The sequence below is a fragment of the Cygnus olor genome, chromosome 3 (genome assembly GCF_009769625.2).
Source record: "Cygnus olor isolate bCygOlo1 chromosome 3, bCygOlo1.pri.v2, whole genome shotgun sequence".
NCBI classification, from domain to species: domain Eukaryota; kingdom Metazoa; phylum Chordata; class Aves; order Anseriformes; family Anatidae; genus Cygnus; species Cygnus olor.
Window position 1 is genome coordinate 57,190,010 of NC_049171.1, and position 26,862 is coordinate 57,216,871.

The 26,862-nt window shown below is 39.8% G+C and overlaps 2 protein-coding genes across 5 annotated transcripts in view; both read right to left on the reverse strand.

The window, feature by feature from the left end:
- Nucleotides 1–4,226: 4,226 nt before the first annotated feature.
- KIAA0408 (KIAA0408 ortholog) lies at nucleotides 4,227–26,737 on the reverse strand. Of its 4 annotated transcripts, XM_040552039.1 has the most exons (8): nucleotides 25,278–26,737; nucleotides 18,173–18,288; nucleotides 16,874–16,980; nucleotides 12,615–12,812; nucleotides 10,003–10,344; nucleotides 9,577–9,656; nucleotides 6,859–8,224; nucleotides 4,227–4,929 (listed from the first exon to the last, which is right to left on the reverse strand). In XM_040552039.1, the coding sequence occupies exons 4-8, from the start codon at nucleotides 12,747–12,749 to the stop codon at nucleotides 4,756–4,758; spliced, it is 2,097 nt and encodes a 698-aa protein (XP_040407973.1). In that variant the 5' UTR covers nucleotides 12,750–12,812; nucleotides 16,874–16,980; nucleotides 18,173–18,288; nucleotides 25,278–26,737; the 3' UTR covers nucleotides 4,227–4,755. The 4 variants fall into 4 exon arrangements, with proteins under 4 accessions (XP_040407973.1, XP_040407972.1, XP_040407970.1 ...); XM_040552038.1 differs by lacking the exon at nucleotides 18,173–18,288 and having other exon boundaries at nucleotides 16,874–16,975; XM_040552036.1 differs by lacking the exon at nucleotides 18,173–18,288.
- The window catches only part of SOGA3 (SOGA family member 3), a 30,752-nt gene continuing 29,427 nt past the window's right edge, over nucleotides 25,538–26,862 (reverse strand). Inside the window, 1 exon segment of the mRNA XM_040551104.1 lies at nucleotides 25,538–26,862. Coding sequence (XP_040407038.1) covers nucleotides 26,785–26,862 — 78 coding nt within the window. The 3' untranslated portion in view covers nucleotides 25,538–26,784.

The window sequence follows — 26,862 nt, forward strand, 5'->3', positions numbered from 1 at the left end:
TTCCTGTTTCCTTTCCGGCTTTTATTTGCACACTTTCACTTTGATCTTATTGAGGGTTCAAGTCTCCTTACACCACTAAAAAACCAATACAGTTCTTTGTAGAGTAACATAGCTTGCAAGGCACCCTTAGGTATGAGCTCCCATAACCACACAGCCACTGAACGAACCGTACATATCAGGAACACATCTCTGCTGACACAAGCACTTTGCAAAACAGAAAAGAAATGTGGGTAAGGGGTAGAAGCAAACCTCACAAGCAGATCAATCATCATTTCAGAAAGCAAAAGCAACAAGTTTTATATAATGTATGCCATTAACAGTTGATGAAGAAATTGCATTTTCAGTAAAGCGAACCAATAGATCAACTTCTAATATATTTGTGAATGGCAATAATAATATCAGCATTTTTAAGAATAGGCTGTCCAAAAATATTTTGATGGTGGTACAAATAGAAAGTCCTGTGGTATGGCATATACATAAAGAGCAATGGCAATAAACAACCTAAAAATATACATCCACCGGGAATCGAGGAGGGGTGGAAAGGCCAGAGGCAACAAGGGGCTTTGATTTAGTGCACCGAGAGGAAATGCATTCTGCCTTCCAGTTTAAAGAGCATGTACACGATCAGAGTCCACTACAGATCTGTTCAATAGAGAATATCAGCAGTGTAATTGCTACAGCTGTACACCGCAGGTCTCAAAGCCAAAGGAATTCTTTGCATAGCAGCACTGTGAGAATTGCATAAGTTCTCTCATGCTAGGAAATTTAGGCTCGGTCCAGAAACAACAAAACTCTGAGGGAAATGGCCTACCTGCTGGGCTGCTGTGGAGCTTGCTAAAATGCTGTCAAAGACATTTGGATAGAAAATTCCTATTTACAGGTACAAGTTCTTAAGTAGACAACTGGAGCAATAAACTGGTGCTCTGAGTGCTCTGGAGAGTTATATTACACTGATTGCCAACTCTTTGCTATACATAACAGTTAACTCCTTTACAGTAACAGTCAAAGAGAATTGCATTGTTGATGGAGAACAAGCAAAGTTCATCCCTTCAGCAATGTTTTAAAGATATATAAGAAGTCTATCACTAACACTGTAAAGATAAAACATTTAGGGGAAATAAACTCTGTCTTTGAGGAACAATATCCAGAGGTTTCAAGGTAATTTTTTCCCTCTACTCCTTCTGCCCCTGTCAGAGGTTCTGACCCAGCCTGGTTTTGCAGCACTCGGGTGGCCTGCTATGTTGTATATGGAGGCAAGGCCTGGCCAACTCTTCTCCGTGTTTCCTCCCCACTGTGCTACTCCCTAAAAGAGTTTGATGATGTCTCCATCAGTTTGCAGATATTTCGGTGGGCAGCTGATTTCTCATGTGCGAGAGGGTGCCCTTCAATGTGCCTGCCCTGTTATTTAGTTTAAGGTTTTTACGCTTTGAAAATTCGCGGCTGCATTTATTTCAGTGCCCCTAAGCATACACTAGCAAGATCCTAGACTTGTTCAGAGCACAAGTAAGAAGACTCTGTATCAACATTAAGACTTGAGATGGCATGTGGAAGAATAATAAAAACTTATTTTAAAAAATGGCTTAGAAAACAATCAGCTTCCATAGGTGACACCAGCATTACAAGTAGAGTCAATTCTACGTAGATAATTTGTGGTTCTTTTACAAGTGTGTCTGTGTGCATGTGTATAGAGCCTCTTTTGCCCAAGAGCTTCCAAGATAAGTACATTTTCCTGTCATATGGGGGAACCTGGAGCTCTTTCCTCCTACAGCAAGTGCAATGAAGCCGGTACTATGGTTCAGTAATCACAGTTCTGGGAACTAAAAAACTCACAGCAGTGCACTGGCCTTGTCATGGGTATGACTGAAGAGAATATTTAAATAGCTTCAGCAGCAAGTTTCTAAAATTGGTATATTCATCTAGCCACCTACAGACCTAAATCACCAGTTTTGATACTTTCAGGCATCGGAATCAATGTCTATAATTAGATGGACACAGAAAAATCTTGACAAAATGGACTCGTTCTTTATTTCAAAAACCTTCTGTTCATTAACCTTACATACATCAGGGAATGTTGTAAGTATTTGATCCTTTCTCTGTTATTCAACAATGTGATATATGTCCAAAGTGATCAAAAAATAAATAAATAAAATTAAATGAGCTAAAGAAACTCCTTCACCGACTAATTAAGGGAAACTGTTTCATTGTTACATTCGTCAAACAAAAGTGCACCACCATTTTTCAGAACAAAACTGCTTAACATTACCATGAAGGTAATTGAAGGAAGTTTGATTGCAGTCAGCACTCTGAAATTAAGAACCATAATTTTACAGTTCTGTCATATTACCTTTTCCTCAGCTTTAGGCATTTAAAGCTGCTCAGCTACTTAGGCATTTGAAAGGTCAATTTGCAAGGCATTTCAGTTTGCCAGTTTTCACAGTTAGAGAAACTTTTAAGCAGTGTTCCCAATTCACTATAAATCATTTGTAATTTTTCTAGTTCTAAGGAAGTTAATGGAGTGCAATCTCTAAATTAGGTCAAACAAGGAAATTTATAGTACTCTTGATTTTTCACTTGAGCACACGGATTTTTGTGTCTGTCCGAATTGTATATTTTCTTCAAGATTCTCTGTTCTTATACCATTTCCAGTAATTATTTTGCAATAACGTCCAAGTGAATTTTGATGAATTGTTGATCTGTTTGAAGCCTTCATATATCGTTATGGGGTTTCCTGCCACTCACACATAGAAAGTACCAGGAAGTTTAGATTGGGCAAATTATTCTGAGCATGCTTTTGCCAAGCAGGCAGCCACAATGGTGTGGCTAAGGTTGGATTTACGGCTCTAACGCCTGCTCAGTCCAACACTGGCTTGCCCAAAAAGTTATTGATAGTACTTTGGAGGGTATATTGCTCAGAACAAGCTGCCCTCTGCTTTCTCTCTCTGCAAAACTATAGTCATGTAGAGGAAAGAAGAATAAGGCGCTAAAAGGAAGCAAAAAGGTGTGGATTCTCATCATGACTGGAGTAAGACAATATATCACTATCAAATTAAGCACAACTAATTTTCCCTATATTGCCACACAAACAATTCACTAGGACAAAAGCCTATACTCTCTCTGAAATCCTTTTTACATTCACATATGAAATGTGCACATTAATGGATTCTGGGATGATTTCTGAAATTCCTTTGAACACACTATGTTTCTCCAGGAGAAGAAGAAAAGTTGCAAGACAAGATTAGGCTGATGTTGAAGTGCCTCTTTACTCCTTTTAACCTAGACATGTTGTTTAAAGGTAATATTTATCATCTTTACCACACTACGCATCCAGCAACAGCCTAGAAAAGGGTGCAAAAAATCCAGGATGAGGGACACCGTCTTTTCAGCAAGAGTCTGGGTAGTATCTGTATTTCTTTCATACTGTGGGAAGGAACAAGCCAGGCTCTGTACACGTCATCGCAATGGCCCATCATGCCGAGTCAGGTGATAGCAAAAACACACTTCCAATGCCATTTGCCTGGGATTTCTGGCACCACTGTGATGATATCTCGATGCAGTATTTCCGTACTAGATGCAGCTTGCTGCCAGAGTGCACGTAAACTTTGTAACTGACTGCCACGAGTCAGTCAGGGAGCGGTACGTTAGCAAGTGGCTCAGGCACTCTAGTCTAGGAGGAGAGTAAAAAAGGAGTGTGTCTGCAGCACTGGGAACAACAACGGCCCTTGTTCTCCTGCCTTGAGTGAAAGTAAACAAGGCCATTGTTCTCTGACTTTGCCAAACCTCAAAGTATAGAGCTAGAAGGAAAAATAAGTTTCACAGAATTGAGCATATACAACCCTTATCTTCCCTTCATAAACTGTATGTTATGCTAGTTGAAACTACCGAAGTGTTTACAGTATGCTATATATATAATGGCACATTTAAGCTTTTTAAAGGGATTCGGTCATTTCAGGAATGTCTCTGGTGCTGAAAAAGGTTAATGTATTACAAATCATATAACATTTTAATTCAGAAAAAATATGTCTGGGTATTTTGACCTAGTATCATAAGGGTTAGGAAACTGAACGAGGATGCCAGGAAGCATGACTGACAAATCAGTCGAGCTAGTCTGCTTCAGATACATATTGTGCAAGGCATTATCGCTGCAATCAGTCACAAAAATGCATATTTAGTTTTTGTACATTAAATACTACACCTGTGAACCTATGTAAAAGATATACAAAATATAAATGTCATCAGGACTGTATATTTCAAACTTTTTAAAATAAACACAAAGTATATATATATATGTCGGCATATAGGTTGTAGTTTCAATGTCAACACTAGCACAGTTTTTCTCTTCTAAATACAGACCTGTATACTTCCTAGTCCAACACATGCACCTACAAACACATGATCATGCATACAGCTTTACGTTCTGCTGTTTGCAGAAGAGTCAGAATATACAGCACTATACATTGTTCCAACTCAAAATTGATTGGCAAATTAAGGAAGATGCCACTCAAAATAAATTCTTTGTGAGCTAGTACTAAAAAGAAAAAAAAAAAAAGGAGAAAACCAGGGGTATAGTTGTTCCATCTTAATAAAAACACTGAAGACCATGATGATGACCTAAGATTCAAAACGTTTTGTCTGGCATGTGATGGGGTCACTCTTGGATAAGATAGGACAGGGTAGAACTGGTCGCTGTGACACAGGTCGAACACAGTTACAATGAGGTGCAGAGCTTTCACACCACCACCCAATCCATCTCTGGGTTCAGACTACTGAGGTCTCTGAACGAAAGGAGACAGAGCAGTTGTACGCCGTCCTTCTCACAGCAGGCGGTGCTGATGGTGATCTCGATGCCCATCTGGAAGGTAAGCGTCGATTTGCTGGTCGGGCTGGTCGGGAGAAACCCTTCCCACTTGAACATTTAGCTGGCACAGATATCTGGAACACAAAGGCAGCTCCTTGCTTTAACACGTTAGGGCACAAAAGTCTTTTGTGGAATGCAATAGGAATGTAGGAAGACATTTGGGGTGACCGCAGAGCAGGTGGCCTGAAGCTATTAAAGGAACGCAGCAATTCACAGAATGCAAAAGAACAGCTACTTCTATGTATAGGGATTCTCACATCAGTTGCAGTTTAAAATATGTGGAGACAAGTGTCAGACGCAAGGAAAGGGACAAAATGTTAATGCAAGACAGAACTGAACATTCCCTGTTAATTTTTTTTCCTTTTTGGAAGATTTGTGAATGAACTCTGTATACTGTTCTACACATAGAAGTCAGAATGCCATCTTACATTACTGGAGTCTACGTACTTTCAAGCACTTTTTGATAGATCCTATTTCAGCAGTCACATCTTGCTAAGAACTCTTTTTCCATTAGCACAGCATGAAGCTGTTTACTCTTGCTAAATAATTCAGAATGCTTATTTATTAATGCAGTGTCATGTCTGCATGCAGAGCCTTATATACACCAGAAAAACAACAGACTTTGATATTAGCTACAGTGATGTAAATCTGAAATAATGAAAATAAACCAAATTCCTCTGTGCCTCATGCCATGTGTAGCTCTTTATACCTCTGTGTCGTGAATGCTGCTGGACTTAGAATGGCACCCCCTAACCAGGCAGTATCCTACACTTTATTCAACATAAACGGCCACATAAAGTGTGAGCAATTTAGAGTGGAGAAAATGATCCAATTGGCTTAGTAAAGTTATTCTTGGCTGATATCAATATAAATTCAGCCATTATCTGATCATTATTTCTTCCCTACATACTTATTGGTGAAATTTCATTTTCCTATCAAACTTTCACTGGATAAAAAAGAAATCAGAGGTTTTCCTCTATGCTATAGCAAAGGTGTTTCTGTTAAGCAAGATGCTGCATCACCGAAAGGCTGACATAAAGACAAGCAGTAGAAAATCTATATGGTCAGATTCTCAGCTGTTTAAATTCACATGGCTCCACTGAAGTCTGTGAATTTGTGACAGTTTAAGGCATACCAGCTGAGAGTCTAAACCCATTTAAGTTTCTCAGCTCTGAACACATTTGCCTTCTCTTTTCTGAGATGCTAAGGGGCATGTCTATTTGTGTTCTTTGGCCAAGGAGCTCTTCAGAAAAACTGATTTTTCTTTCTTTGTGGCCTTTCATAAAACCTGCAACTTATAGTATATTTGAAAAAAAAACAACAAACACATCTGTTTTTCTCATTAAGAAAGAATGTTGGCAAAGACAATACTGCTAAACTTTTGCAAATACATTCCTGCCAAATATAAATTAATTAGTTATGCCATACTCTTCTGTTCCTGTGAGCCTATTCTTGAATATATAGGACAAGCCTGGAACTGAGACATGAGTAAGAGGAGGTCGCTTTATTACTGGAAGCTTTATGGAAGCTACAGCACCCATTTTCAAAGGCAGTTCCAAGAAAATCCTGAAACAAGCAGCACCCAGGACTGAAGAATCCTGTCTCCTCTAGGATTTTGACATTACAGAGTGTGCTTAAGACTTTTGGAAAGTCTTATGAAACAACTAGCCAGCTAAAGGAAGAGGGGAGAGAGTTAAAATCTGATTGCAATTTTCATTAGTTCAGTCCTTGAATAACTGCACTGCGGTTAAAATCTAGTTTTACGCAGCAGCAGCAGAGAGGAGAATCTGGCACACAGCTTCACTGGTCATGCTTACTTACATGCTTCTGCCTTCTCACAACTCTATTATCTTCAAAGGAAATCCTGATTCATCCAGATCCTCGCCTGAAGTATCTATTTTTATGTAATTATTTACACTATCATGTTAGCTTGCCTCACGTTAGAATCTGAAGCTCAGTACAAAGCTGAACTATTTTGCTCTTGCCATTCTTATGAACCTTACCTCTGGTAACTTCTGTCTCTCCTTTCCTTGCTTGAGTTGCTGCCCAATATGCCTGGCTGAATTCCTCGGAAATTCTTGCTTTCCTTGCTCAATCTGAAGCATTTCTAAATACTGACTCAACGTCTCACAACCCCCATCAGTAGATTCAGTGTTTGCCCGTGTCCATTTATCTTTGCAGCGTTTTTCATTACACGGAGAAGTCACCGTGGATTTTTCATAGTTTTTCAAAAGCTTTTCAACAACACCGTAGTTTGACCTTGAGTCAGCTGAGCGCGGGCGACCGGATAAATTACTTGGTCTCCAGTCATGCTCATGAAGCATGTGTCTATAACTGCTAGTATTTGGAAGTCCATTTACTTGCTTTTGATGCCCTGCTGATCTGACAGCTTTGCTGGGGTTGCTAGTTTCTTGTTCCTTTGGTGCAGAGAATTTAGGATTTGAAACACAAGATGTATCTACAGTTTCTGTCCTGCTAATAGCAGAGTCACAAGGTGGGCTGCAGGGTTTGTGATCTTCTGATGCTGTTCGAGTCACCTGGTTTTCTTGCAAAGCATTGCTACGTTTATCTGTGTGAAATACAGTCCGGTTAAATTCATCAATCTTTGCTGCTAAAGTTTCATTTCTTGGGGTCTTTCTCAAAGTATACCTAGAGTCTCCCAAAAGATCACTGTGCAGGGTAAGGGTAGCAGGGGCATAAAAGTCATTACTGTAAACAGGACTGCTTTGACACTTGGGATTTTGTTTCTGGTGCATCTTGTTGCTCTGAGCCATATTTCCATCTGAGCAACTTTTCTGGGATGACAGTGGGGAGGACTCACTTTTACTGTCTTTGCCAGCATCATATGCCCACGTGTTGTGGCAGAAACTTGTTGGTACATTGCACTCATTTTTGGTTACAGGTATTACAGCAGTTACCATCACAGGACCTTTCACAGTCTGCCCTTCATTTGTCACTGCAGTTTCATTTAGTTTTATAGGCAAAGGATTCACCAGTTTCCTTCCACTCCTACAGTCCTGAACTTTGCAAGTGCTTTTGATGCTTGGATCTCTCACAGGTGCTTCAGAAAGCTGTACAACTGCAGAAAGTGAGTTTGCTAGGTGTCGAGAAGTGCTCCGTGGAGGAACTGGTGGAGCTTCTTTCTTTTGCCAGGGTCTGAAGTCTGCTCCTCTGTCACCAATAAGACCACCATAGGACATGTCCTTCAAACCCTTGGTGGAGCTCATCAGATTCTTCCTATTATTATGCTCCTCTGTTTCAAAAGCAACTGAAGTCTGTGATTCACTGCTGGACACATGGTTCATCTCAGGCAGAATAACTGTGTTTTGGGTTTCTTCAAATTCCCCCAGGAAAGGAAGTGACTTCATTCTGGACATAAAAGAAGAGGTATTTTAGGGATGAGCAGTAAGGGTTTTCCCTCGAGACCTCAGCATGGATCCATTCTCTCTGAGAGCAGGTGTTTTAATGCTGGCTACTTAAAAGGATTTGGGAGGGGTTTTGCTGCAGCTGATACACACAACATATTTGAAAAATACGTGAAGAATTTGAAGAAAGCTCAACCCAGGGAATTTTGTGTTCCTTTCTCTTGACACTAAAATTATTTTTCTGAGTTTTTAGTGATAGATAGTTAGATGACTAGTTGTTTTCTTAACTGTCCTATAGCAAGGATAGTGGCATCTTGTGAGCTTTAATGACTCCAATGAGAGTCTACGTAACTATGAGCTGAATGAGGAAAACCTCAGTACATAGTGCATCCCTTGTGTAGGTTTCCTAACATCACACATGATGGTACAAGCGTGTCTTGAGATCTGTTCAAAAATCACCCTTCTTGGCCTGGATTAGAAACTAGGCATCAGCTATGAATCTATTTTCTTAAAAGATGCAAATGCTAACCTAACTGCAATAAAAACTTAGTGACAGCCAGCACATTGACTGTATGGTTGCATAGGGGAGTGTAAGGAGTCCCTCTGCTCTTTGAGTGCATTGAGCTTGCCACAATGCAGATTTCCTAGGGAGCTCAGCAGTCATAGCTTAGACATAGCCCATCTCAGTTTCTTTCATGATGTGTACCCCGTCACACCATGAGTAGTCTTACCTTCTGAGCATTTATGCACAACTCAAGAGGAAATCTGGTGTTTAGCTTCCTAAAGGAGACCACGAGCATTGAATTTTTAACAGATTGTGGAATATTCATTTACTGTACTTTTCAGGGTGTGGTTTACTACCTTTCCATTCATACAGATGTATGGTTGCTCTTCCTTCTCTTGCTTTCTTCACTGTCTTGGATTGTAATTCCCTGACGTATCTCCAACATTTAAGGCTAAATCTGGGTTTTATGTAAGAAGCCTCCCAGCCTAATATACCCATACAGCATTGTACAGAACTGCATGGAAACAGCACCAGGGCAAAGAGAAATATCTGTTCACTTCCCCAAACCTCTATAAAGCCATTAGAAAAACACATACAATGTCATCTCATACTAGTACTTATCTCATTTTGTAGGTTCTACAGATAAACTCAACTCTTCTAGTAAAACATGGCCTTTTATTATATTTCAGCAAATTTAATTTGAAAGTTTTATGCACTGAAAGACTGAGAGGATAGAAAAACTGCTCAGCTGCTAATAAATTCAAGAGCAAACCTCCCTTCAAAGTGAACAGGAACACAGCTTTATTATTAATTTTCTTCCTCTAAGATAAAGAGTCCAAATATGTTTTTACCTTCTGTGGTTTGACTTCTTTCGAATTTCCTCTTGATAGCTGCATAATTCTTCACTAACTCTGGCAAGTTCTTTTAGAGCCTTTGTAAATATAAGAATAGTCTTTTAACATAAGCCTTTAAATGGTATCTCCAGAATTATTTTGAAACTTGTGGTGATTTGAATTTAAGATTCACAGCAAAGGGAATTAGCAAAGTGAAAGATATTAAAATGCCCCCAGGTTAGGAATTGATGTAAAGTGCATGCTGTTAACACATTTAAACAGTGGGAAGACACACAACAGTGGCAAACTGAGCAGGAAATAGAGGAAATAAAATGTCTGTAAAAATAAAATCTGGAAGATCAGTTCTTTACGTTAACCCTGGCAGGCCAAAGCTCTCAGTATTTTCCTCACCCTTGTAACTGAAACATGCTAGACTTTACTTACTACATTGAGATCACCAATATAATTCTTGGCATTTTTCTTGGAAGTTCTGATGCTGATACTGTCTTCAGGTTCCTCGTGGCTCTCAAAGGCCAAATTGTCCATTAGCAAAATATTGTTCTTGCTCTTGGCTCTGGTTTCTTTACATTCAGGTCCTGTTTTACTGAGCAAACTTCCTTTTTCCATCCTGTCATTTACCACATTGTGTTGATAGTTCAGCTCCACTGTGTCACTCTCTTCTGAAGTAGGGGAATGCATGGACAGCTGCAGCATCTTGCTCTGAGTGGCCTTATTATCATGGACATTCATATTGTTCTCCCTTCTAAGTTTTACCTCTTGGTAAAGCTGAAAAAAACAATAGAACTTTCTATTAAATCACAGCACTCTTCTCTATGACTTAGTGATAAGTCCAGAATGGCATTATTTGGCAATGTGCTGTCACCCCCATATTTTCTTTCACACTATCTGCTAAGAACCAGTAGCTTTATTAGTAAATGAAAAGGTGTTAGTTCCTGTTACCCAGCACATCAAAACCAGGGAACTTTGACAAATTATAAAGTAGAAAAAATAGCAACATCATAAAAACCTCTTCTGCTTACAGTATCATTTCTTGTGCCAAGAATCCCATGGCCCTTTATAAACATTCATTGTTAACTTGCTCTTATGAAGAAAGCACAAAGCAAGCACCTCTGGACAGCCATCTGCCTGCTCTCTCACAGTGTGTAAGGACAACCCAACAGCTTTTGGAAGGACAGTGAAAAAAAATGACAACGTGAAGAACGTGGACATTTCGTGGGTAGTGCTGTGGATCTGAAGTATTCTCATGTTCAGAGACTTGACACTTGACCTCATCCTAAACTCTCAAATTCACTCACAAAGCCCAGCTGCTCATGAAACCTGAGGACTAAACTTTGTAATTTCCAAGAAATGACGGCCTCATATGGGTTCAGCACAGCAACAAGAAGGAAGGATACTACCTCGTAACTTAGCAATACCATCTCCTAAATCACATAGGTCTTCCTGGAGGAATCCATGAACCAAGTTAGTATTTAGTGGGCTAGAGAAAACTACCAAATGAAATTACAAGCTGATAAGGTAGCACAAATTTTGTTGAGGAAAATTCTCTACAGATGATGGCATTTAAAAGGCATCTCCCCTTTTCTCCACCCTTGTGGCTTTTAGTGAAGAAACATCAGGCAACTGATATCAAAGGTAGCTACTTATAGACATAGCTTAAGAAGGGACATTAGGATACCAATAAACTTGGGGTATCATCTCTAGTTTTGTCTGGTCCTGTAGTACCCAGCTATTTGCCTCATCCATTCTCTTCAGCTCCATTCCATTCTTTATCTCTTTTTCTGTCCCTGTCACACTTTTGTAATCCATATGCTAATAAAAAACATTGAACAAACATGGCCTTCACTGCCATTGTCAGGACTACTAATTATCAGAATACCGTTTCACAACACATTACTGTCATTCCAAAACAGGTCATAAACCTAACAAGCTTATTTTCAACTACATACACAGACCACATTACTAACTTTTGAAGCCTCCTCACTTCGGTGGTGAAATTAGGTAAGACAGCAAAGAAATGTCTTAACACAAAGGACAAAATGCAGCAGAGACTGTCACACCAAAGTCTGTAAAAACTGTAGGTAATATATGGGAGAGCTGACATTATGGAGTTATGTTGCATGCTGAGGCTGCAATTCGTTTTCCTTCTCATACTTCCTTGTAAGCAGTCTCTGCCATACATTCCTCTGCTGCTCAGCCACAGGGAGGTGTTGGCAGAGAGCAAGCAAAACTACTCCATGCGTATATTAGCATGAAAAATGTGGAAAACTCAATGATGAAAAAACTTGTCTCTGTATGTTGCCAAAGCAGATTCCATTTATGCATTTCAGGGTGTCAGAGGGTTCTGTTGAAGTGACAATTTGGAGATAAAAGAGTAACAAAAAATTACCTACACTGTTTCTGGAAGGAGATGCCTTAGAAATGGCACAGAGTGAGTATTTGTTAGTATGTGTAAACACAAGTGGTGTCAGGGCTTTCATACTATTTATTGTAGCCGTTTTCTCTACTAAATGCTGTCCATAAATGGAGCAGGTTCTAGCCAGAAAAGTTCTGCATCATACAGCGTTTGATGTATCACATTTTTTTTTAACATTGCCATTTATAACAGACCTGTGCCATGTAACTCCCGCCCCCCCCCATTTTTTTTGGCCAGAGAATTACGATACCTAGATTTTTTTGTTACTAAATATGCATTTTCCTAAACCCCATACATGCAGATCTGTTCAGCATGTCTGAACATGTATAAAATGAGCACTGTGGCTCACGGCCAGAAGAACTGGCAGCAGTATATATAGCCAACAATACAGCAAACTTGACAGAGTTACATTTAACCTCCTACATCGTATTTGTGAGTATTAAATGAACAATTTCAAATACTGATTAACCCCAGGCTTCGTATCCTACCATCAGCTATTACAAAATCCCAGTGACAGATAGGAGATAGGATATAACTCAGAGAAAAATAAATCAAAGTGACCTCTAGTCATTGAAAAGACTTAAGTAAAAATGTCAGTGTTCAGAGATTTGTTTAAAAGTACCTCTTCAATTTTCTTCTGCATGACCTTCCATTGACATTCCCATTCTTTCCTTTCATTGTCAAATCTCTCCAGCAGCTCCATCTTCTCCTTATTCCAGTTCCTCTCTGTATTCTCCAGTTGTTTACGCAGGTCCATGGTTACAGTCTGTGTAACAGCAACAAGATAGCTCTGCTTTTTTCTTTCTTCCCTGAATGTTTCCTGAAAGTTTATAAGTCTTACTTGTCTTTAAATCTAGCTTTCAGAAAAAACAAACAAGCAAAAAAAAACAACCAAATAATTAATGGAAATGCACTTGCAGAAGAGAGCAGCACAAGATTGCATGATATATATCTGCAGTATGACTGGAAGATGAAGAACTAAGTGTTATAAGACACAAACCTAGGGATAGACAGGCCCAATCTGAAAAGAGGAGGGATGCATAGCTGGCATCACAGGATTCTCCAGTGTCTGCCGCAACAGGCTGTGTACCATGGCCACTTCACATCTTTGTTTTTACTCCTCACTATAAACATGCTTTCAATGAAATTCGAGTCTATGTGATACTGAATGGCACTTCTGGACCTTGGGATCCTGTGAGGTCTGCCCTTGAGGGTGACAGCTATATTTACATTTGTTCAAAAGACAACTGCAGGTGTAAAGGTATCATGTTTGCTGACGCACTCCTTTCACACATGCATTTAGCATGGAAAATACTATGACATTCTTTCAGCAGTTAAGACTGTAAACGATACATGAGAAGAAAGTTCTCACAGCTATACGAATGCTTTAGAACACACAAAGGAAAAGTCAAGAGAAAAGCAAGTATTAGGTAACACACACATAGCATAAAGCATCATTCTGACTGTAAGTCACTATAAAGAGTTCATGTATTTTGGATTCACGAATCTACATCTATAAATGCTAGTTCTAGGACCAGCACAAAGAAAACTGGAAACTGTTCTCCAAGAGCACTAACTCAAATTTATTTCAAAACCTTGCTCAGAATATTTCACTCATTTGTGCTTCAGTTTCTCAATCCTCTTCAGAACTCTTTGGTTTCCTTGTATGTGTGAATGAAAAAATATTAATAGAACTACTAAACACATATTTTAAAGGAAATATTTGGATCTGCTCGTTTGACATTGGAGCAAAACAATTACAGATTTACTGGGCCTGATATTCCTCCTGCTTTGTTAGGCTTACAATGGAAACTCCACTACCGTCAGCACACTTACTATGCCAGCTAGGCCGAAGTAACATTCATTCATTCAGTTACAGTGGATTCTGTGGTATAATAGCTGGTAAATACACACTGATGCTTGCGTTGTTAACTTTGTCTCTGAAGGCATGCTGTTGTGTTCGTTAGGTGGACCTGGAATTCACTTCTAGTCACAAAATGCCTCTGCATTGCCTTGGTCTCCCGCCAGAAACCAAGTGTACAGGCAGGCAAATGGCTTATCAGAGAGTTAACTAGAGGTAAACCCTAGTTTATGTTACTGGAATTTGTCCATTTCCCTGACTGACAGTCAGTGATTCTCAGCTCACAGGAACAGCCCATTTTACCGCCCACATTTTCTTTGATGTAGTGAAAATTCACCCTTGAGCTTCACACAGTTCTTCTTCATCCCGTATTTTATTGGGCAAGTCTTGTTGATTCAGCTGTGGCTACTATATAATCAGTGCTTACCAATGTCTGCATTATTTCAGCTGACTGGTAAGCTGATGCCAAACTTGGAGTCAGCTTCTTTCATTAGCAAGTGAGCAGAGAGCTCTGCTGAGCCCGGTGTCTTTGTGTCAGAGGAAGGCCTCCTACAGCATCTCACACCTGACAGCCATCTTGGGCCCAAACCTAACCCCGGGCTTGCAGAACCATTTACCCCCAAACAGTTTGGGATTGAGGACTGAGAGAGTAAGCTAGCTATTCTCCGGACATCTATGCTAGCCTGTTTCACAACAGTGTAACCAAGCCACCACATAACCTGGTACTGGAGCTTACTCTTTCAGTCTTTGGCTCACACCTGCCTAGGAGCTCTGAAATGGCAATCTGTCCCTCAACTATTTACGAACAGATTTCAGGCCCTTCTTCTTCCACCTGCCTAAAAATGTGTGGGGCAGTTTTACAAACACATAAAACTTCCTGAAATTAAGAGCTGCTCAAAGACAACACAGCATTCTATTCACGAAAGAGGTCAAGCACTGGCTTGGTTGTGGCTTCTTAGGGAAGGTGGCCAGGCTATAGAGACTGCAGCTCTTCAGGCCAAAGCTTTGTGCCAAACTTCACTAAGTGTTGACCAAAAACAACTTACAAAAAAATTCTCACAACAACAAAGCAACAAAAAGAAAATCTTAAAACAACTTACAAAAAAAAAAAAACACAACACCTTAAGATCTGTTGCAATCTAAGCACTTATTGCTAAATAACTTTACAACTGCTTCAATACTTCCTCACTTCGTTAGTTCAAAGGTCATAATTTTTAGCAGTATTTTTTTTTTTTCTTTTTTGGCTGCATTTATGCCTTTATTTCTCAAGACACCTCAGAGAAATAAACAAAAGTCACCTCTCTAGTTACTCTACTCCACTGGAGTCTTTTAAATACGTGTCAGAAAGAAACAGAAATGTGAAAGCACTGTAAAGTCATGAACTAGAGAGGCAGAAAGAATCTGTCTATAGCTTGCAGAAGTGGTGATTTTGCCAGTGTACTGTAAGTACCAATGGCCATGCTTCAATTGGCAGCATATTACTAGTAAGAAACTCAAGACTATACATCATATATATATATATAAGAATAGATGTGTACTCCTTTCAAGCATGCATATATCATTAAAAAAGCCCCTGGTGGTTTCTTTGTGCTGGGAACTATTGTTACCTTTGCATTCATCTTAACAATTTACAAGCTGTTTCATATGGGACTGTAATTATAAAAAGAACCCGAGATGATTAAAATGCAATCAAGTCTTGGAAGAGGTGAAGAGCTTAGCAACAGAAGTTACAGATAGTTACTTGTAGCTTTAAGATCCACAAAAACCTTGTATTGCTTCTTATGTTTCTCTGATATCCTCTTGACATAAACTCTGAGAAAAAAACTTCTGCTATTGTACAGTGGGTAATTTCCTCAGAGAGTTTTAACTCCTGTTTCTGTGGCTCTATTCCCTTTTTTTTCTTGGTCTTTGTTTATTGTTTGTTTGTTTGCTTGATTATTTTATTCCCTACTAGCAATAAAATCCCATGTGTAGTTCAGGTAGTATACCCTCTCTCTGTATGGTGTACCCAGATGTCCTGAGGGATATTGCATATGGCTTAAGCAACACACAGGGATGAAAAATTACACTTTTTCATCTGCTGTGTGGATCAGAGCAGTATCTGTGCTCTTGCAATATTGGCACGTTCTGCATGTCCTAGACAAGGTCAGACGCTCATTGCAGCAATCAGCTTCAACCAAATAATCAATTTTGTCTACATCAGCTGTGTTTTCCCTTAACTTTTCCTTTAGCCCTCCCTTCTTTCAAGCAAAAAAAAATGTTTTAAGTTATTATTTGACATTACTGTTACTATTCCCCCACGTCTTAACTGTGTCTTTTTTATCTACCAATTAAAAATGCAGAACAGTTTGAAATCAACCTCTACTAACTTCATAAAATAATCTGCAGTGACACCAGCTGAGGAGATGTTATTTTTCAACAGAGATCAATTAGACTGGATGTGCATGACCATTCAGATACACATAACTTTCACTGATTTTACAAAAAAAAAAAAAAAAAAAGAAAAAAAACACAATTAAATGATATTTCCAAAAGGTGCTATATTTTGGATGACTAAAGAAACCATAAAGTAATTTATTTGTTCAATTATAAAAGAGAGTCAGGTGCCACGATACTGTGCACTTTATACTTGGAAGGAAACTACATTAGAGAGAGAGAAAGAGAGAGAGAAAGGGGCAAGGGGAGGGGGAAGGAAGGAGGAGAGAGAAAATGAGAAAACAGAGAAAGTGAGGAAAAGAGAAAGAAGGAAACAGAAACTCCACTGCTCATATGATACCTGTCATCCCTTTCTGTTGATATATCTGTGCTTGCACTAAAGAAATTGACTAAACTAATGCTGAGTCTTTATCTAAGAATAAAAAACGTGCACCATACATAAAACACCATATAACGTATAAATAGAAACATCAGAGAGATGTTTAAATAACTGTTTGTCACATTAGTAATTTGCATTCTTTAAAATTATGTTAACTGTTCAAAGCCGTTCAAAATGACTGATTTCAAATAAACCATAACCATACCTTTCATGGAATAAGAAATCCTTTGGAAGTTTTTCAGTCCATTTCTAAACAGCAGTGAAAGCAATGAAGTGCGTAGCTAGCTGAGATCCAGTTCTGCAAATCTTGATCTTGAAAAGAAACGAGAAAGCTAAGCAAAGCACAACCTTTCACTTGGGGCAGCATTTGCAACTCTCTTCAAATAACTCCACAACTTTTGCAAACTGAAAAACAGTTCCGCTCAGCATCATCCCAGCAGCTGGCTTCCACGTGACGTCAGCGCACGGAGGATGGCTTTAAAGCCATCTCTTCCAACCCCCAGCTCTGTAACTTTATATCTCCTCATATTTTGTGTAAACAACTCCAAGTCCAGGACATTTTTAGGTTTTATAGTGCAGTCCAGTCTTTAAAGCTTGCCAAAGCAGCCAGTGTTAACATTACAGTTATGACAATAGGCAATTTTAGGTTTCTTTTATTAGCGTCCATGTTGTGAAGGAAGATTCTTCTCTGTCTCCCAGACCCAGTTTCCAGGGTTATATTTTTTAGTACGATCATTTTGAGCTTTGCAATTTGACCCTCATAAAGTGCTTTGTAAAAGGAGTTTGTTTAAAGAAGCAGTTTAGTTGGTTAATAGCTATCTTAAAGAGCTAAAAGCAAACGACTCCTCCCTAAAATCTTTTTCTGCGTTCATATACTATCACTTACAAAGTGCAGAATTACTGGGCATTGTGTAATCTGACTGTCCCACATTCTGGGAATGGTGATAATGGTTTCTTTGAGATATGCCCAAATATTCCTGCTACTTTATAAGCTTTCTGGATCAGATTCCCTGGTCTGTTAAGATACTTTTTGTTTCAGCAAAGTGCTTGAAAGCCAACGGAATCTCCTTTGCACAGGGAAATTCATCCCTGGCATAAGGCTAGCAAGGAAGCTCCAAAAGCACCTCAGCCTGGACGTAAAGCACTGGGAGTGCCCACAGCAAGTGTCGGCACAGGAAGGGACATGGAAAGGGGAAGGAGAGTGTGACAAAAATGACCAAGAAAGTGAAAGCTTGTAGGAGACCCTGAAGCCACTCTGCAGCATGAGGAGCTCTGGCTGGCTCCTTGCCTCCCTGCTGACCACTGCACCTGCACTGCTGCACGACGTGTCACACTGCTCTCCCGCGGCACGGCCAGGGAGACCCCAGGCAGGGCTGCGCACACGTACTGCTGACCCACCGGGTACTCGCGTCTGTGGGGAGCGATTAGGAACGGCCACAGCCTGAAAACTCACATTTCAGGGAGTGTTTGTCCCATTCGGGCCCTGAGAGGTGCCACCACGTACCTGACTAAGGGAGCATAAAATTCTGGGCAAATTGCCCCATCAGATGTTTGTCTTCAAATGCACCAAGCAGAGGTGATGTATGTTTTTGTGGGCAGGGCAGCTGATGACAAGAGGATCTGCGAGACGGAGGACATGATATGAGGATTCACACCTCCTTGCTCAGTCAGCACCCTCCTCCTCAGGACAATAAGATGCATGTGTGATAAAATCTACGCACAGCACAAAGATTTTAGGTCTGGGTGCATTTTATAGTAAATACCAAAGCAGGTTTCAGGGAAAACACATTTTTTCTCCTTATATGGTCTAGCTGTAAGTCTCAGCAAACACATTACTTGGGTGCTTATTCTGTCCCCATGTAACATAAATAATGGGACTTGGGCCATTTGTGAAAATTTTACAGACAATCTAAAACCAAACAAAGACCCCCAAGTATGGGACTGAATGTTCCTGGAGAAAACCCTCAGCCTCTAACTGCTGAGGAATTACAGTTTTCCCGTTCACAAAGCAAAAGTGTGACTTGTTTGAGGAGGTTACTTCCAAGCAGGCCAGCTGCCATGGCTGGCAGCAAAGCTGAATGCCTGGGGGCAGAACGGAGCACGCAGCTGGAGGCTGGGTGCCACAGTGCTGCTCCTCCCCGCAGCCGGCACAGCTGCGCCCCTGCAAATGGAGACAATATGAAGGTTTTTTTTTCCCTTTTTTTTTTTTTTCTTTCTATACATTTCCCATCAGTATTGGCTATTATCCTTGTGTATTTAATATTGCTAACTCAAATTCCCTTATCTTGCTATGAGAAGTCCTGGAAATACAGCACAGCAAAAGCAAAGGAAACAATGGACTAAATCACAGCCTTGAGTTTTCACTCAGGCAAAATCCTACATTTCTGACAGTGAGAGGAATTAGAAATGTGTGAGACTGAGGGACTCATGTAGAACTGGACCCCACTCAGTTGAGTGGGGCTCTCCAGGTGACACTGCAGCTTCACATCCGACCTTTGCTGAGATGGGGGGATCTGCATGAGGGTGTAGGTGCTTGGCTTTCACTAACGAGACAGAGGGCTTCATTCGTGAGGACCATGAAGGAGCTCTGCTCCCTCGTATCCTGGGCTCCCTGAAGTTAAACCCCCATGGAAGCCAGGCAGAACTGCTGTCCTGGATGGCCACAAGCTCTATTTCACTCACATTATTTTGTAGGATGACACTTGGAGAAAGAAAATTTCCTGACCTACACATAGCACTGGAAGGACAGTTCAGAGACAGCTCAAGGCTGGGTAGGGAAAACTAAATGCTTCTGTGCATGAGTCAAATGGCCAGGTTAAACTTCTAATATGGGAAAGGCAGAGCAAAGTTAGGATAAAAAAAACAACAACAAAACCCCACAAAGTGAGCTATTAAAACCTGGGCTCATTGCTCCTCACACCCCTAAGTAGAGCAGTAATGGCTTTTGCTCTGGGGGAAAAGTCATCCAACAGAAACTGTCCATCCTTCAATATCACCAGAAAAAGCAGCAAATGTGGCTTTCTGGGCTCTGGTACAGGCAAAATAAGCAGGCAGGCCATTGTAGGTTGATTAATTCTGACACGCTCCTTCCATAGGCAAAGTGCACTTTGTCCATGCCTGGTATCAGCTCAGCTCGTGTTGGAAGTCAGCACTTCAACAGAACAGGCGCAAGGGCATTTTAATCTGCTCCTCTGCTAAATTTCTCTTCATCGTGCAAGGCTGAAGACAAAGGAGTGTGAGTTTCAGCATGGACTATAATCTGATTACATACTCAGGTAGCGTGTGCTGTGGATAAATCTGTGCCCAAGACTATTTCAGAGCACCTTTAGTTCTGCTGTACTAGCTTGGTGACAGCACACCCATGTTGTTCCGTCAGCATCAAGTGGGTAAGAGGAGGGAAGAACAGCACTGCTGCCACTGCAATCAACCCAACCACTACATCGGATCCCTGAAATATTACAATTTACACCTCAATAATTTTGGCAAATACATCTCAGCTGTGGATATATCTCAGGAAATGGGCAGAAAGCAGTACAAATTTTGCCTCCTCTAACCATTGTGCACTTCTGCAATCACATCTGTCTTAACGGAGAAACAGAGCCAACAAAGTGTTATGTCATGCCAGTTCTCCAAGGGTATATTGGAAATCGGTGGCAGATACTTTAGATGTTTACTTTAAATAGAGCCACTGTAATTTTCCCCATAGGCAACTGCATGTGTAATGGCAAAAGTTGGGTTTGAATATCACTTCCCTCGGCATTAAATCAGAGACAGAAATGTAAGCCAATGGGAGCTGGGCCCCTGATACTGATGCCTTTAGAAGTCTCCTACTCACCTATCAGATTCTGGGGTGATTAAGGGGAAGGACATCTAATATCCTAAAGCTCTGCTTGTTTTTGTAAACAACACCCAAAGTTCATGTGCAGTTCATCTCTTTTTATAACACATATTTAGACAGCCAAGTTTTTGGCAATTTTCTTTTTTCCGACTGCCAGGCATGTTTCTGCACTATAGCACCTGCTCTCTTCTGGTTTTGATTCTGAAGCACTGGTGACATGTGTCAGCAGACACTTATTCTCTCTCTAACTGGAGCTTCAGGCATGGATATTTTTGGTTGAAAGAAATATCACTGATCCTGGAGAAGATGATCTTTCTAGTATCATGGGAATTTTTCAGTAAGAATAAAGAAAATATTTGTAGAGGTATTTTCTCAGGGTATTCAGAGCTGACTCTAAATAGGAAAGAAAATTAATTGTATTTCTCTGTTTGCAGGGAAGTAAAAAATGCATCTATATTCTAAGTGACATAAAAATTCATCTGATTTACTTCCAATTTATACAAGTGTAAAAATATCAGAATTAGATCTACATATGCAAGATCTCTTCTTTCTGAAAGAATGTGGAACGAATTCCCTGGGAACACAGGAAACAGAAATTTAATATTTCAGAGAAATGCAGAAATAAGGCTATCTTGGGGCTGAAATTTAGTAAAGTTTTTCGCAAGAATAGAATATTAATCCCAGCATCCAGACAAAATTCAGCTTCGCATTAGTTCTATCCACAGAACGAAACTCCTGCACCCATTTAAAACATGTTGCTTAATTACATCCCCTTCAGCAAAAGGTTGTACAGCTTTTTTGTGCACTTTTAAATCAGATTTCTAACATTTACTCCCTAGCATACTGTGTTACCAAATTCGTTTTAATAGCCCTATTAGCAGCAGTAGATATTGTATCTCTCAGTTTTATAGGACTGCATACTTGTGCAACTCCTACGTTGTGCTTCAAAGGGACTGCATTTCATCAACTGATGAAATGACTTGGGGAGACTTGCACAGGGTAACTGCAGTGGTGATGTGTGAGAGGAAACATACTTCATAAAAAGGTTGGTTAGCTTTATGATGCACATTGACTTCCTTAACATCTAAGTTTTATGCTATAAAAGAAGACTTCAAAATATTAATCCTACTTAAGGAGAATCTATGCTTTATTGTGGAAGCACTTTCCTTACACTTGAAGAAACATGTATAAATTTGGGTTAATTTAGCTTCCTCTCATCATGGGTTTTAGAGAGCAACAATAAACATTTCTTTAGTCTGCGATACCCACTGTGTTCTGCTATTGCAGCATGTTCTAAGAAGCACTTCTTTGCTTCCAGAAGAGGATTTGTGAACCTCTATAGGTATAACTGAGATTTTAACTGATAGGTAATATGGCATATCTGGCTTGTTGCCACATAAAAGCGAAATCTTATATTCTTCTTATTACTGCTCTTCAGAATTAGATGCTGTGCGGCAGACAAGTTAATGAATCAGCAGTGTGCTGTCTGGCTCTTCTCTGTCTGACTCCCACACACTCCTGCTAGAGGATGCGGACATGTTCAACTGCATTTATCCGCTCACCTCTGAGATGAACTTTGCCCACCAGGCCAATAACTGAGAGGAGAAAATCTGCAGCCTTTCTTGGCAAGTATAACTGTCACATTTCTTTGTGAGACAAAGCTATTTCAATTTAGCAAAGCACAGAACTCTTATTTTTTTGGCTAGATGTTATCTTCTGGCTATGGGTCTGTACTGATTTTATCAGCTTTCTCAGAGGCTTCTGAAATAGTGAAAAATGGAGAGCTGTGAATTTCTCTGCAATATCCAGTGTGAAAGTTAAGCAGCTCTGATCACTCCCATCAAGCTGAGGGCAGCACATGAAGAATGCATTTTATTTCATAGAATCACATGGGCTGGAAAAGACCTCCTAGATCATCAGGTCCAACAGTTAACCCAGCACTGACAAGTCTACCATTAAACCATGTCCCTAAGCAACACATCTTACATGTCTTTTGAAAATCTCCAGGGATGGTGACACAACCACTTCCCTGGGCTGCCCATTCCAATGCCTCACAACCCTTCCAGTGAAAAGTTTTTTCCTAATATCGAACCTAAACCCCTCCTGGCACAACTTAAGGCCATTTTCTCTTGTCCTATCACTTGCTGCTTGGGAGGAAAGACCGATGCCCACCCTGCTACAACCTTGTTTGAGGTAGTTGTAGATGTGCGATAAGGTCTCCCCTGAGCCTCCTTTTCTCTAGGCTAAATAACCCCAGCTCCTTCTCTGTAGTTCCTTCTCTGCACTGAGGTTTGCAGAGGTCCTCACTGTTCTTGCTCATCACAGATTCGAAGACTGTGGGGACCTTCTAAAATGATTTTGGATGCTTCAGGATCCTTTAATTTCAGATTGTAGCCTGTACAACAGCTCCCTAAATGTCCCCAGAAGTCTCAACGTTGACTGGCTTTCATGATGCCTGACAGAATTAGGAAGAGGAGTCCAATTCATGTAAAGGAAATCTAAAACTACATGAAACAAAAATCCCTGTGACTAATCAGTGGAGTTATAATTGCCAGTTCTGTGCAGAGGATTTCTCGGCCTCTTGACTCAATAGGTTCATGGTTACTTTTCTGATTTCTGAGAAAGACGCAATTTTTTTCCAAGTTATTTCCAAGATATACTCGATGTATAAATTCAGTGTATTAAACTTTCCTACTATTTTACAGTAGTAGTTACTGATCCACTCAGTGTAAAGCAAGCTCTCTCTAATCCTTTTGACTACATACAAGGCTGAGAAAGGCATAAACAAGTATAGGTTAAAACCTGAGCCCAGAACTTCAGATCAGGTTTGAGCATGATTTGTCATCCTTTATGGGACTGAGCCTCTAACATTTAAGAAAAAAATAAAATCTTTTCTTCTCCCAAGGGCAACAGTAAAACAAAAAGAAACTCAAAAAGTCGGTCTTGCTCTAAGATTTAATACGACAAGCTGAAGCCTAGAACTATTATATTTTAATATCCAAATGGCAAAGCCATGAGTAAAAACAAACCAAGAGAATTTCTCAGATAGTTGCTGCAAAATCTGACCGTGACAAAAGCAGCAAAAAGGCCTTTGCTCAGTGGTTTGAGAACTATCTTTAAGGTTACAGAAATTCACTGTGAAGGTAGGTTGTGACTGACCATATCCTGCTGTAACAGTTTCTAATATGTGTAACTTAACTTTTAGGCAACAGAGCATAAATTAGAGCATCTTAGAAACTACTCAAAGTTCTCCTGGGCCTGACTTTCTCTTTAAACAGGACACCAGATGAGGTTATCAATTAATCTCTTTACTTATATGTTGACTATCATTTCTTTTACCCATATCTTGATAATTACAAAATAAATAAGAACAACAATATCCCCTGATAGGAGTAAGTATTTGCATTAAATTAAGGTTAAGTGATTTAACTGATCAGTGTTACTACACCTGCAGAGAGTACACAGGAGAGCTAGACAAATACGGAGAAAACTAAGAGTTTTGTTTGATACTGAAAGTAGTAAGTTTACTATCTTTTTTGTTCTTGTAAAATAAATTCTATTGTCCAACCTCAGCTTACCTATAAGGGGTTTCTCTAAAGACATTGTCTCTGCTATTTCAGGTAGTGGGCTACAGCCCTTGGCAGGATTCTGATTAGTTGGAGAGAGGCACGGAGGTGAACTCTTCTCACATACGAACAGGTTAAGCGAACAGTGCTGGCATGGAAAGGAAATCCTTATTGCCAGCTATAAAAGCAGCTGCTTTATTCACTACCACTTATTACTAGATCCTTTATTATGGCATCTGCACAAGACTTTAATTAATACACTCACTTGTAAATGATCAACTTTGGAGAATTCAAGTTTGTGTGACTCTGGTTTCAACACAGGCTGAAAAAAAAATAGATAAAACTGAGCTCCAGTGGGGCACTTCAAATGAGGTTTTCATAGTGGAAGATCTTGTGTTTGTAGCAACTGCCTATGTTCAGCGTTATAGGAAGATCATGAGTGGCTTCTGCTCTCTGTGCAGCCTCTTGTAGTCAAGACAGAAATATTCAGTGACTGATGATGCACACAAGCCTCCCTACCTATGGTTGCTCACCACCACCCACGTGGTTAAACAAGGGTCACTCAGCAGGCCAAGAGTTACTGTGTTCCTTCGTTCCCAAGCTGGAGGGAGAAAACCCAGAGCCCTGGTAGATACAGAGTACACGAGAAAATGTTATCTAATGAAGTAGGTTGCTAGGAAAAGATAGTTGGCATCAGAGAAGGTGACTTCACCATCTTCAGTTCAGCCTGTATTGTGACCACCTTTCTAGAGCACACACACAATGCAGACAGCCTACATCTCTCAGAAGAATCCTTGCCTGCTCTGATACCTCCTCCTTGTGTATCTCATTCTCAGGGCTCCAGCTCCTTGCCACATTTCCACACCAGAGCGTCCTATCTCCATTCTCGTTTTGTCCCTCCATGGTGTCTAATACACTTAATACAGTGCTGAAAAGTATTATCAAAACCAGGCAAAATATATACAGACTGTGAAATATAACTGCAGAACACACATCAAATGTGGTTTCACTATTCATAGGTGGCTAGAATACAAAATATTTCTGAGAGTGGGAAGACTCTTCACACCCACTCTGCATATTTCTCTTTTGCTTCTGATTTGGTACAAATTAATGAATATTAAATTGGTTCCAGACACTTAAGAATATTTTATTCAAAAATGATAAAAAGTAGGCAAAGTGAAAAATATTCTTTTCTGTTTGCTTACCTGGAACGCTGTGATGAGCGGTCTTTCTATTCAACTGGGTGATTTTTAGTTTTTTTTTTTTTTGCAGTTTTTTTGGGTTTGGTTTAGGTTTGGCAAACAAGTAGTCTTCAGTGTTTTTACAGCAGTGGCTATTACAGAAACTATGTCTCTTGCACGTCTTATCTTGGAGGGTGGACAAAATAAACAAACTGAAAATAATACTACAATGAACAGTAAATGATGAATGGCTTACAGTACAAAAAACAGTGTAAAAAGGAAGACAAGCTTAAATATTGTTGTGTATGAAAGGGATGAAAATAATACAAGGATGAGAATAAGTAAAATGATAGGCTGGAACATCTGGGAAAGTAAATACAAAGACAAAGAGAACAGTCAATTAATGGAATAGCAAGTCCAAAGTTTTAACAAAATAAATAGTGAATCAGACTACGCTTGTGGAGGGACCAAGTGCCCATCTCCCATTGACATCAGTAGGAGTTCTGCATGGTCAAACCTTGAAATGCCAAATTCAATTATTACTGTTATTTGTTCAGAGAAAATACCAATTAGATTGCTTTAAATTTGTATGAGCCCATGCAGTGCTCTGCCTCTAAGTTAATGGGAGCTCTACAAGCTCAGAGGTATTGCTAGATCAGAAAGTGAGCATGCCAAATGTCTTTTCTGTTTGATTTCATGCAGTACATGTATAGTAATTGATTAGCTTCAAACTCACTGCGTCTGTGACTTTCTGATACAAGGAAACAAAAGACTAATTAGTCAGCATAGGGATAAGAAATAATAGCTTTCAGCTTCACCTGGTAACTACTTTGACTGTAAACTAGCAGGACAACACAAGTAAATTAACATAGCAAGAGACTTACTAAAACATCTGGATAATACCGTGAGCAATAACAGCATTTGCCAACTATAGGACTGCAATATAAGATAAGGGTAGGTAATTTTCATTTTTCATGGCAGAAGATCTTGAGTCAGCAAGGAATTTGCTCCCCAAAACCTCTTTGGAACAACTCTGCACGTCACATGCAGGATGCTCGTTGGCTCTTTCCTTAGAGGATGAGAGAAGAATAAAAAAGAACTGCAGACAAGATGCTAGTCACTGTTGCATGTAAGCAGTGACCCACAGCCTTTTAACAAAAGATACAACCAGTTACAGCAATTCCAATATTCACACACTACTGTGTGGCTCTGTGACTTTATAATTTTTCATGGTTTATTTTTCTCCGTGGTTTGTCATATTCTTTACAATTTTGGAAATTGTATGCTTCCTCCTGTTTAAAATTAATACATTTTGGTTTTATTCATTTAGCAGGGACCCAACCACCAAGAAAATAACCATGCTCATTTATGTGCCAAAAATGCTATCATACACTGCTTTAGAAGGCACAACTCTGGCAAATGCAGCTGCAAAGCCAGAAGAAGGAGTAAAATCTTTCACCTCCTACAGTACATAATATTCTCTATTATACCTAGAGTATAATTCTTTTAAATTCATGCAGACCAGATTTATTCACCGTTCATGAGTAGGCCCCTTGGTAGAACAAGGTTTCATATGGCCAAATGAGGATTTTAAGTAATTTAAGAAATA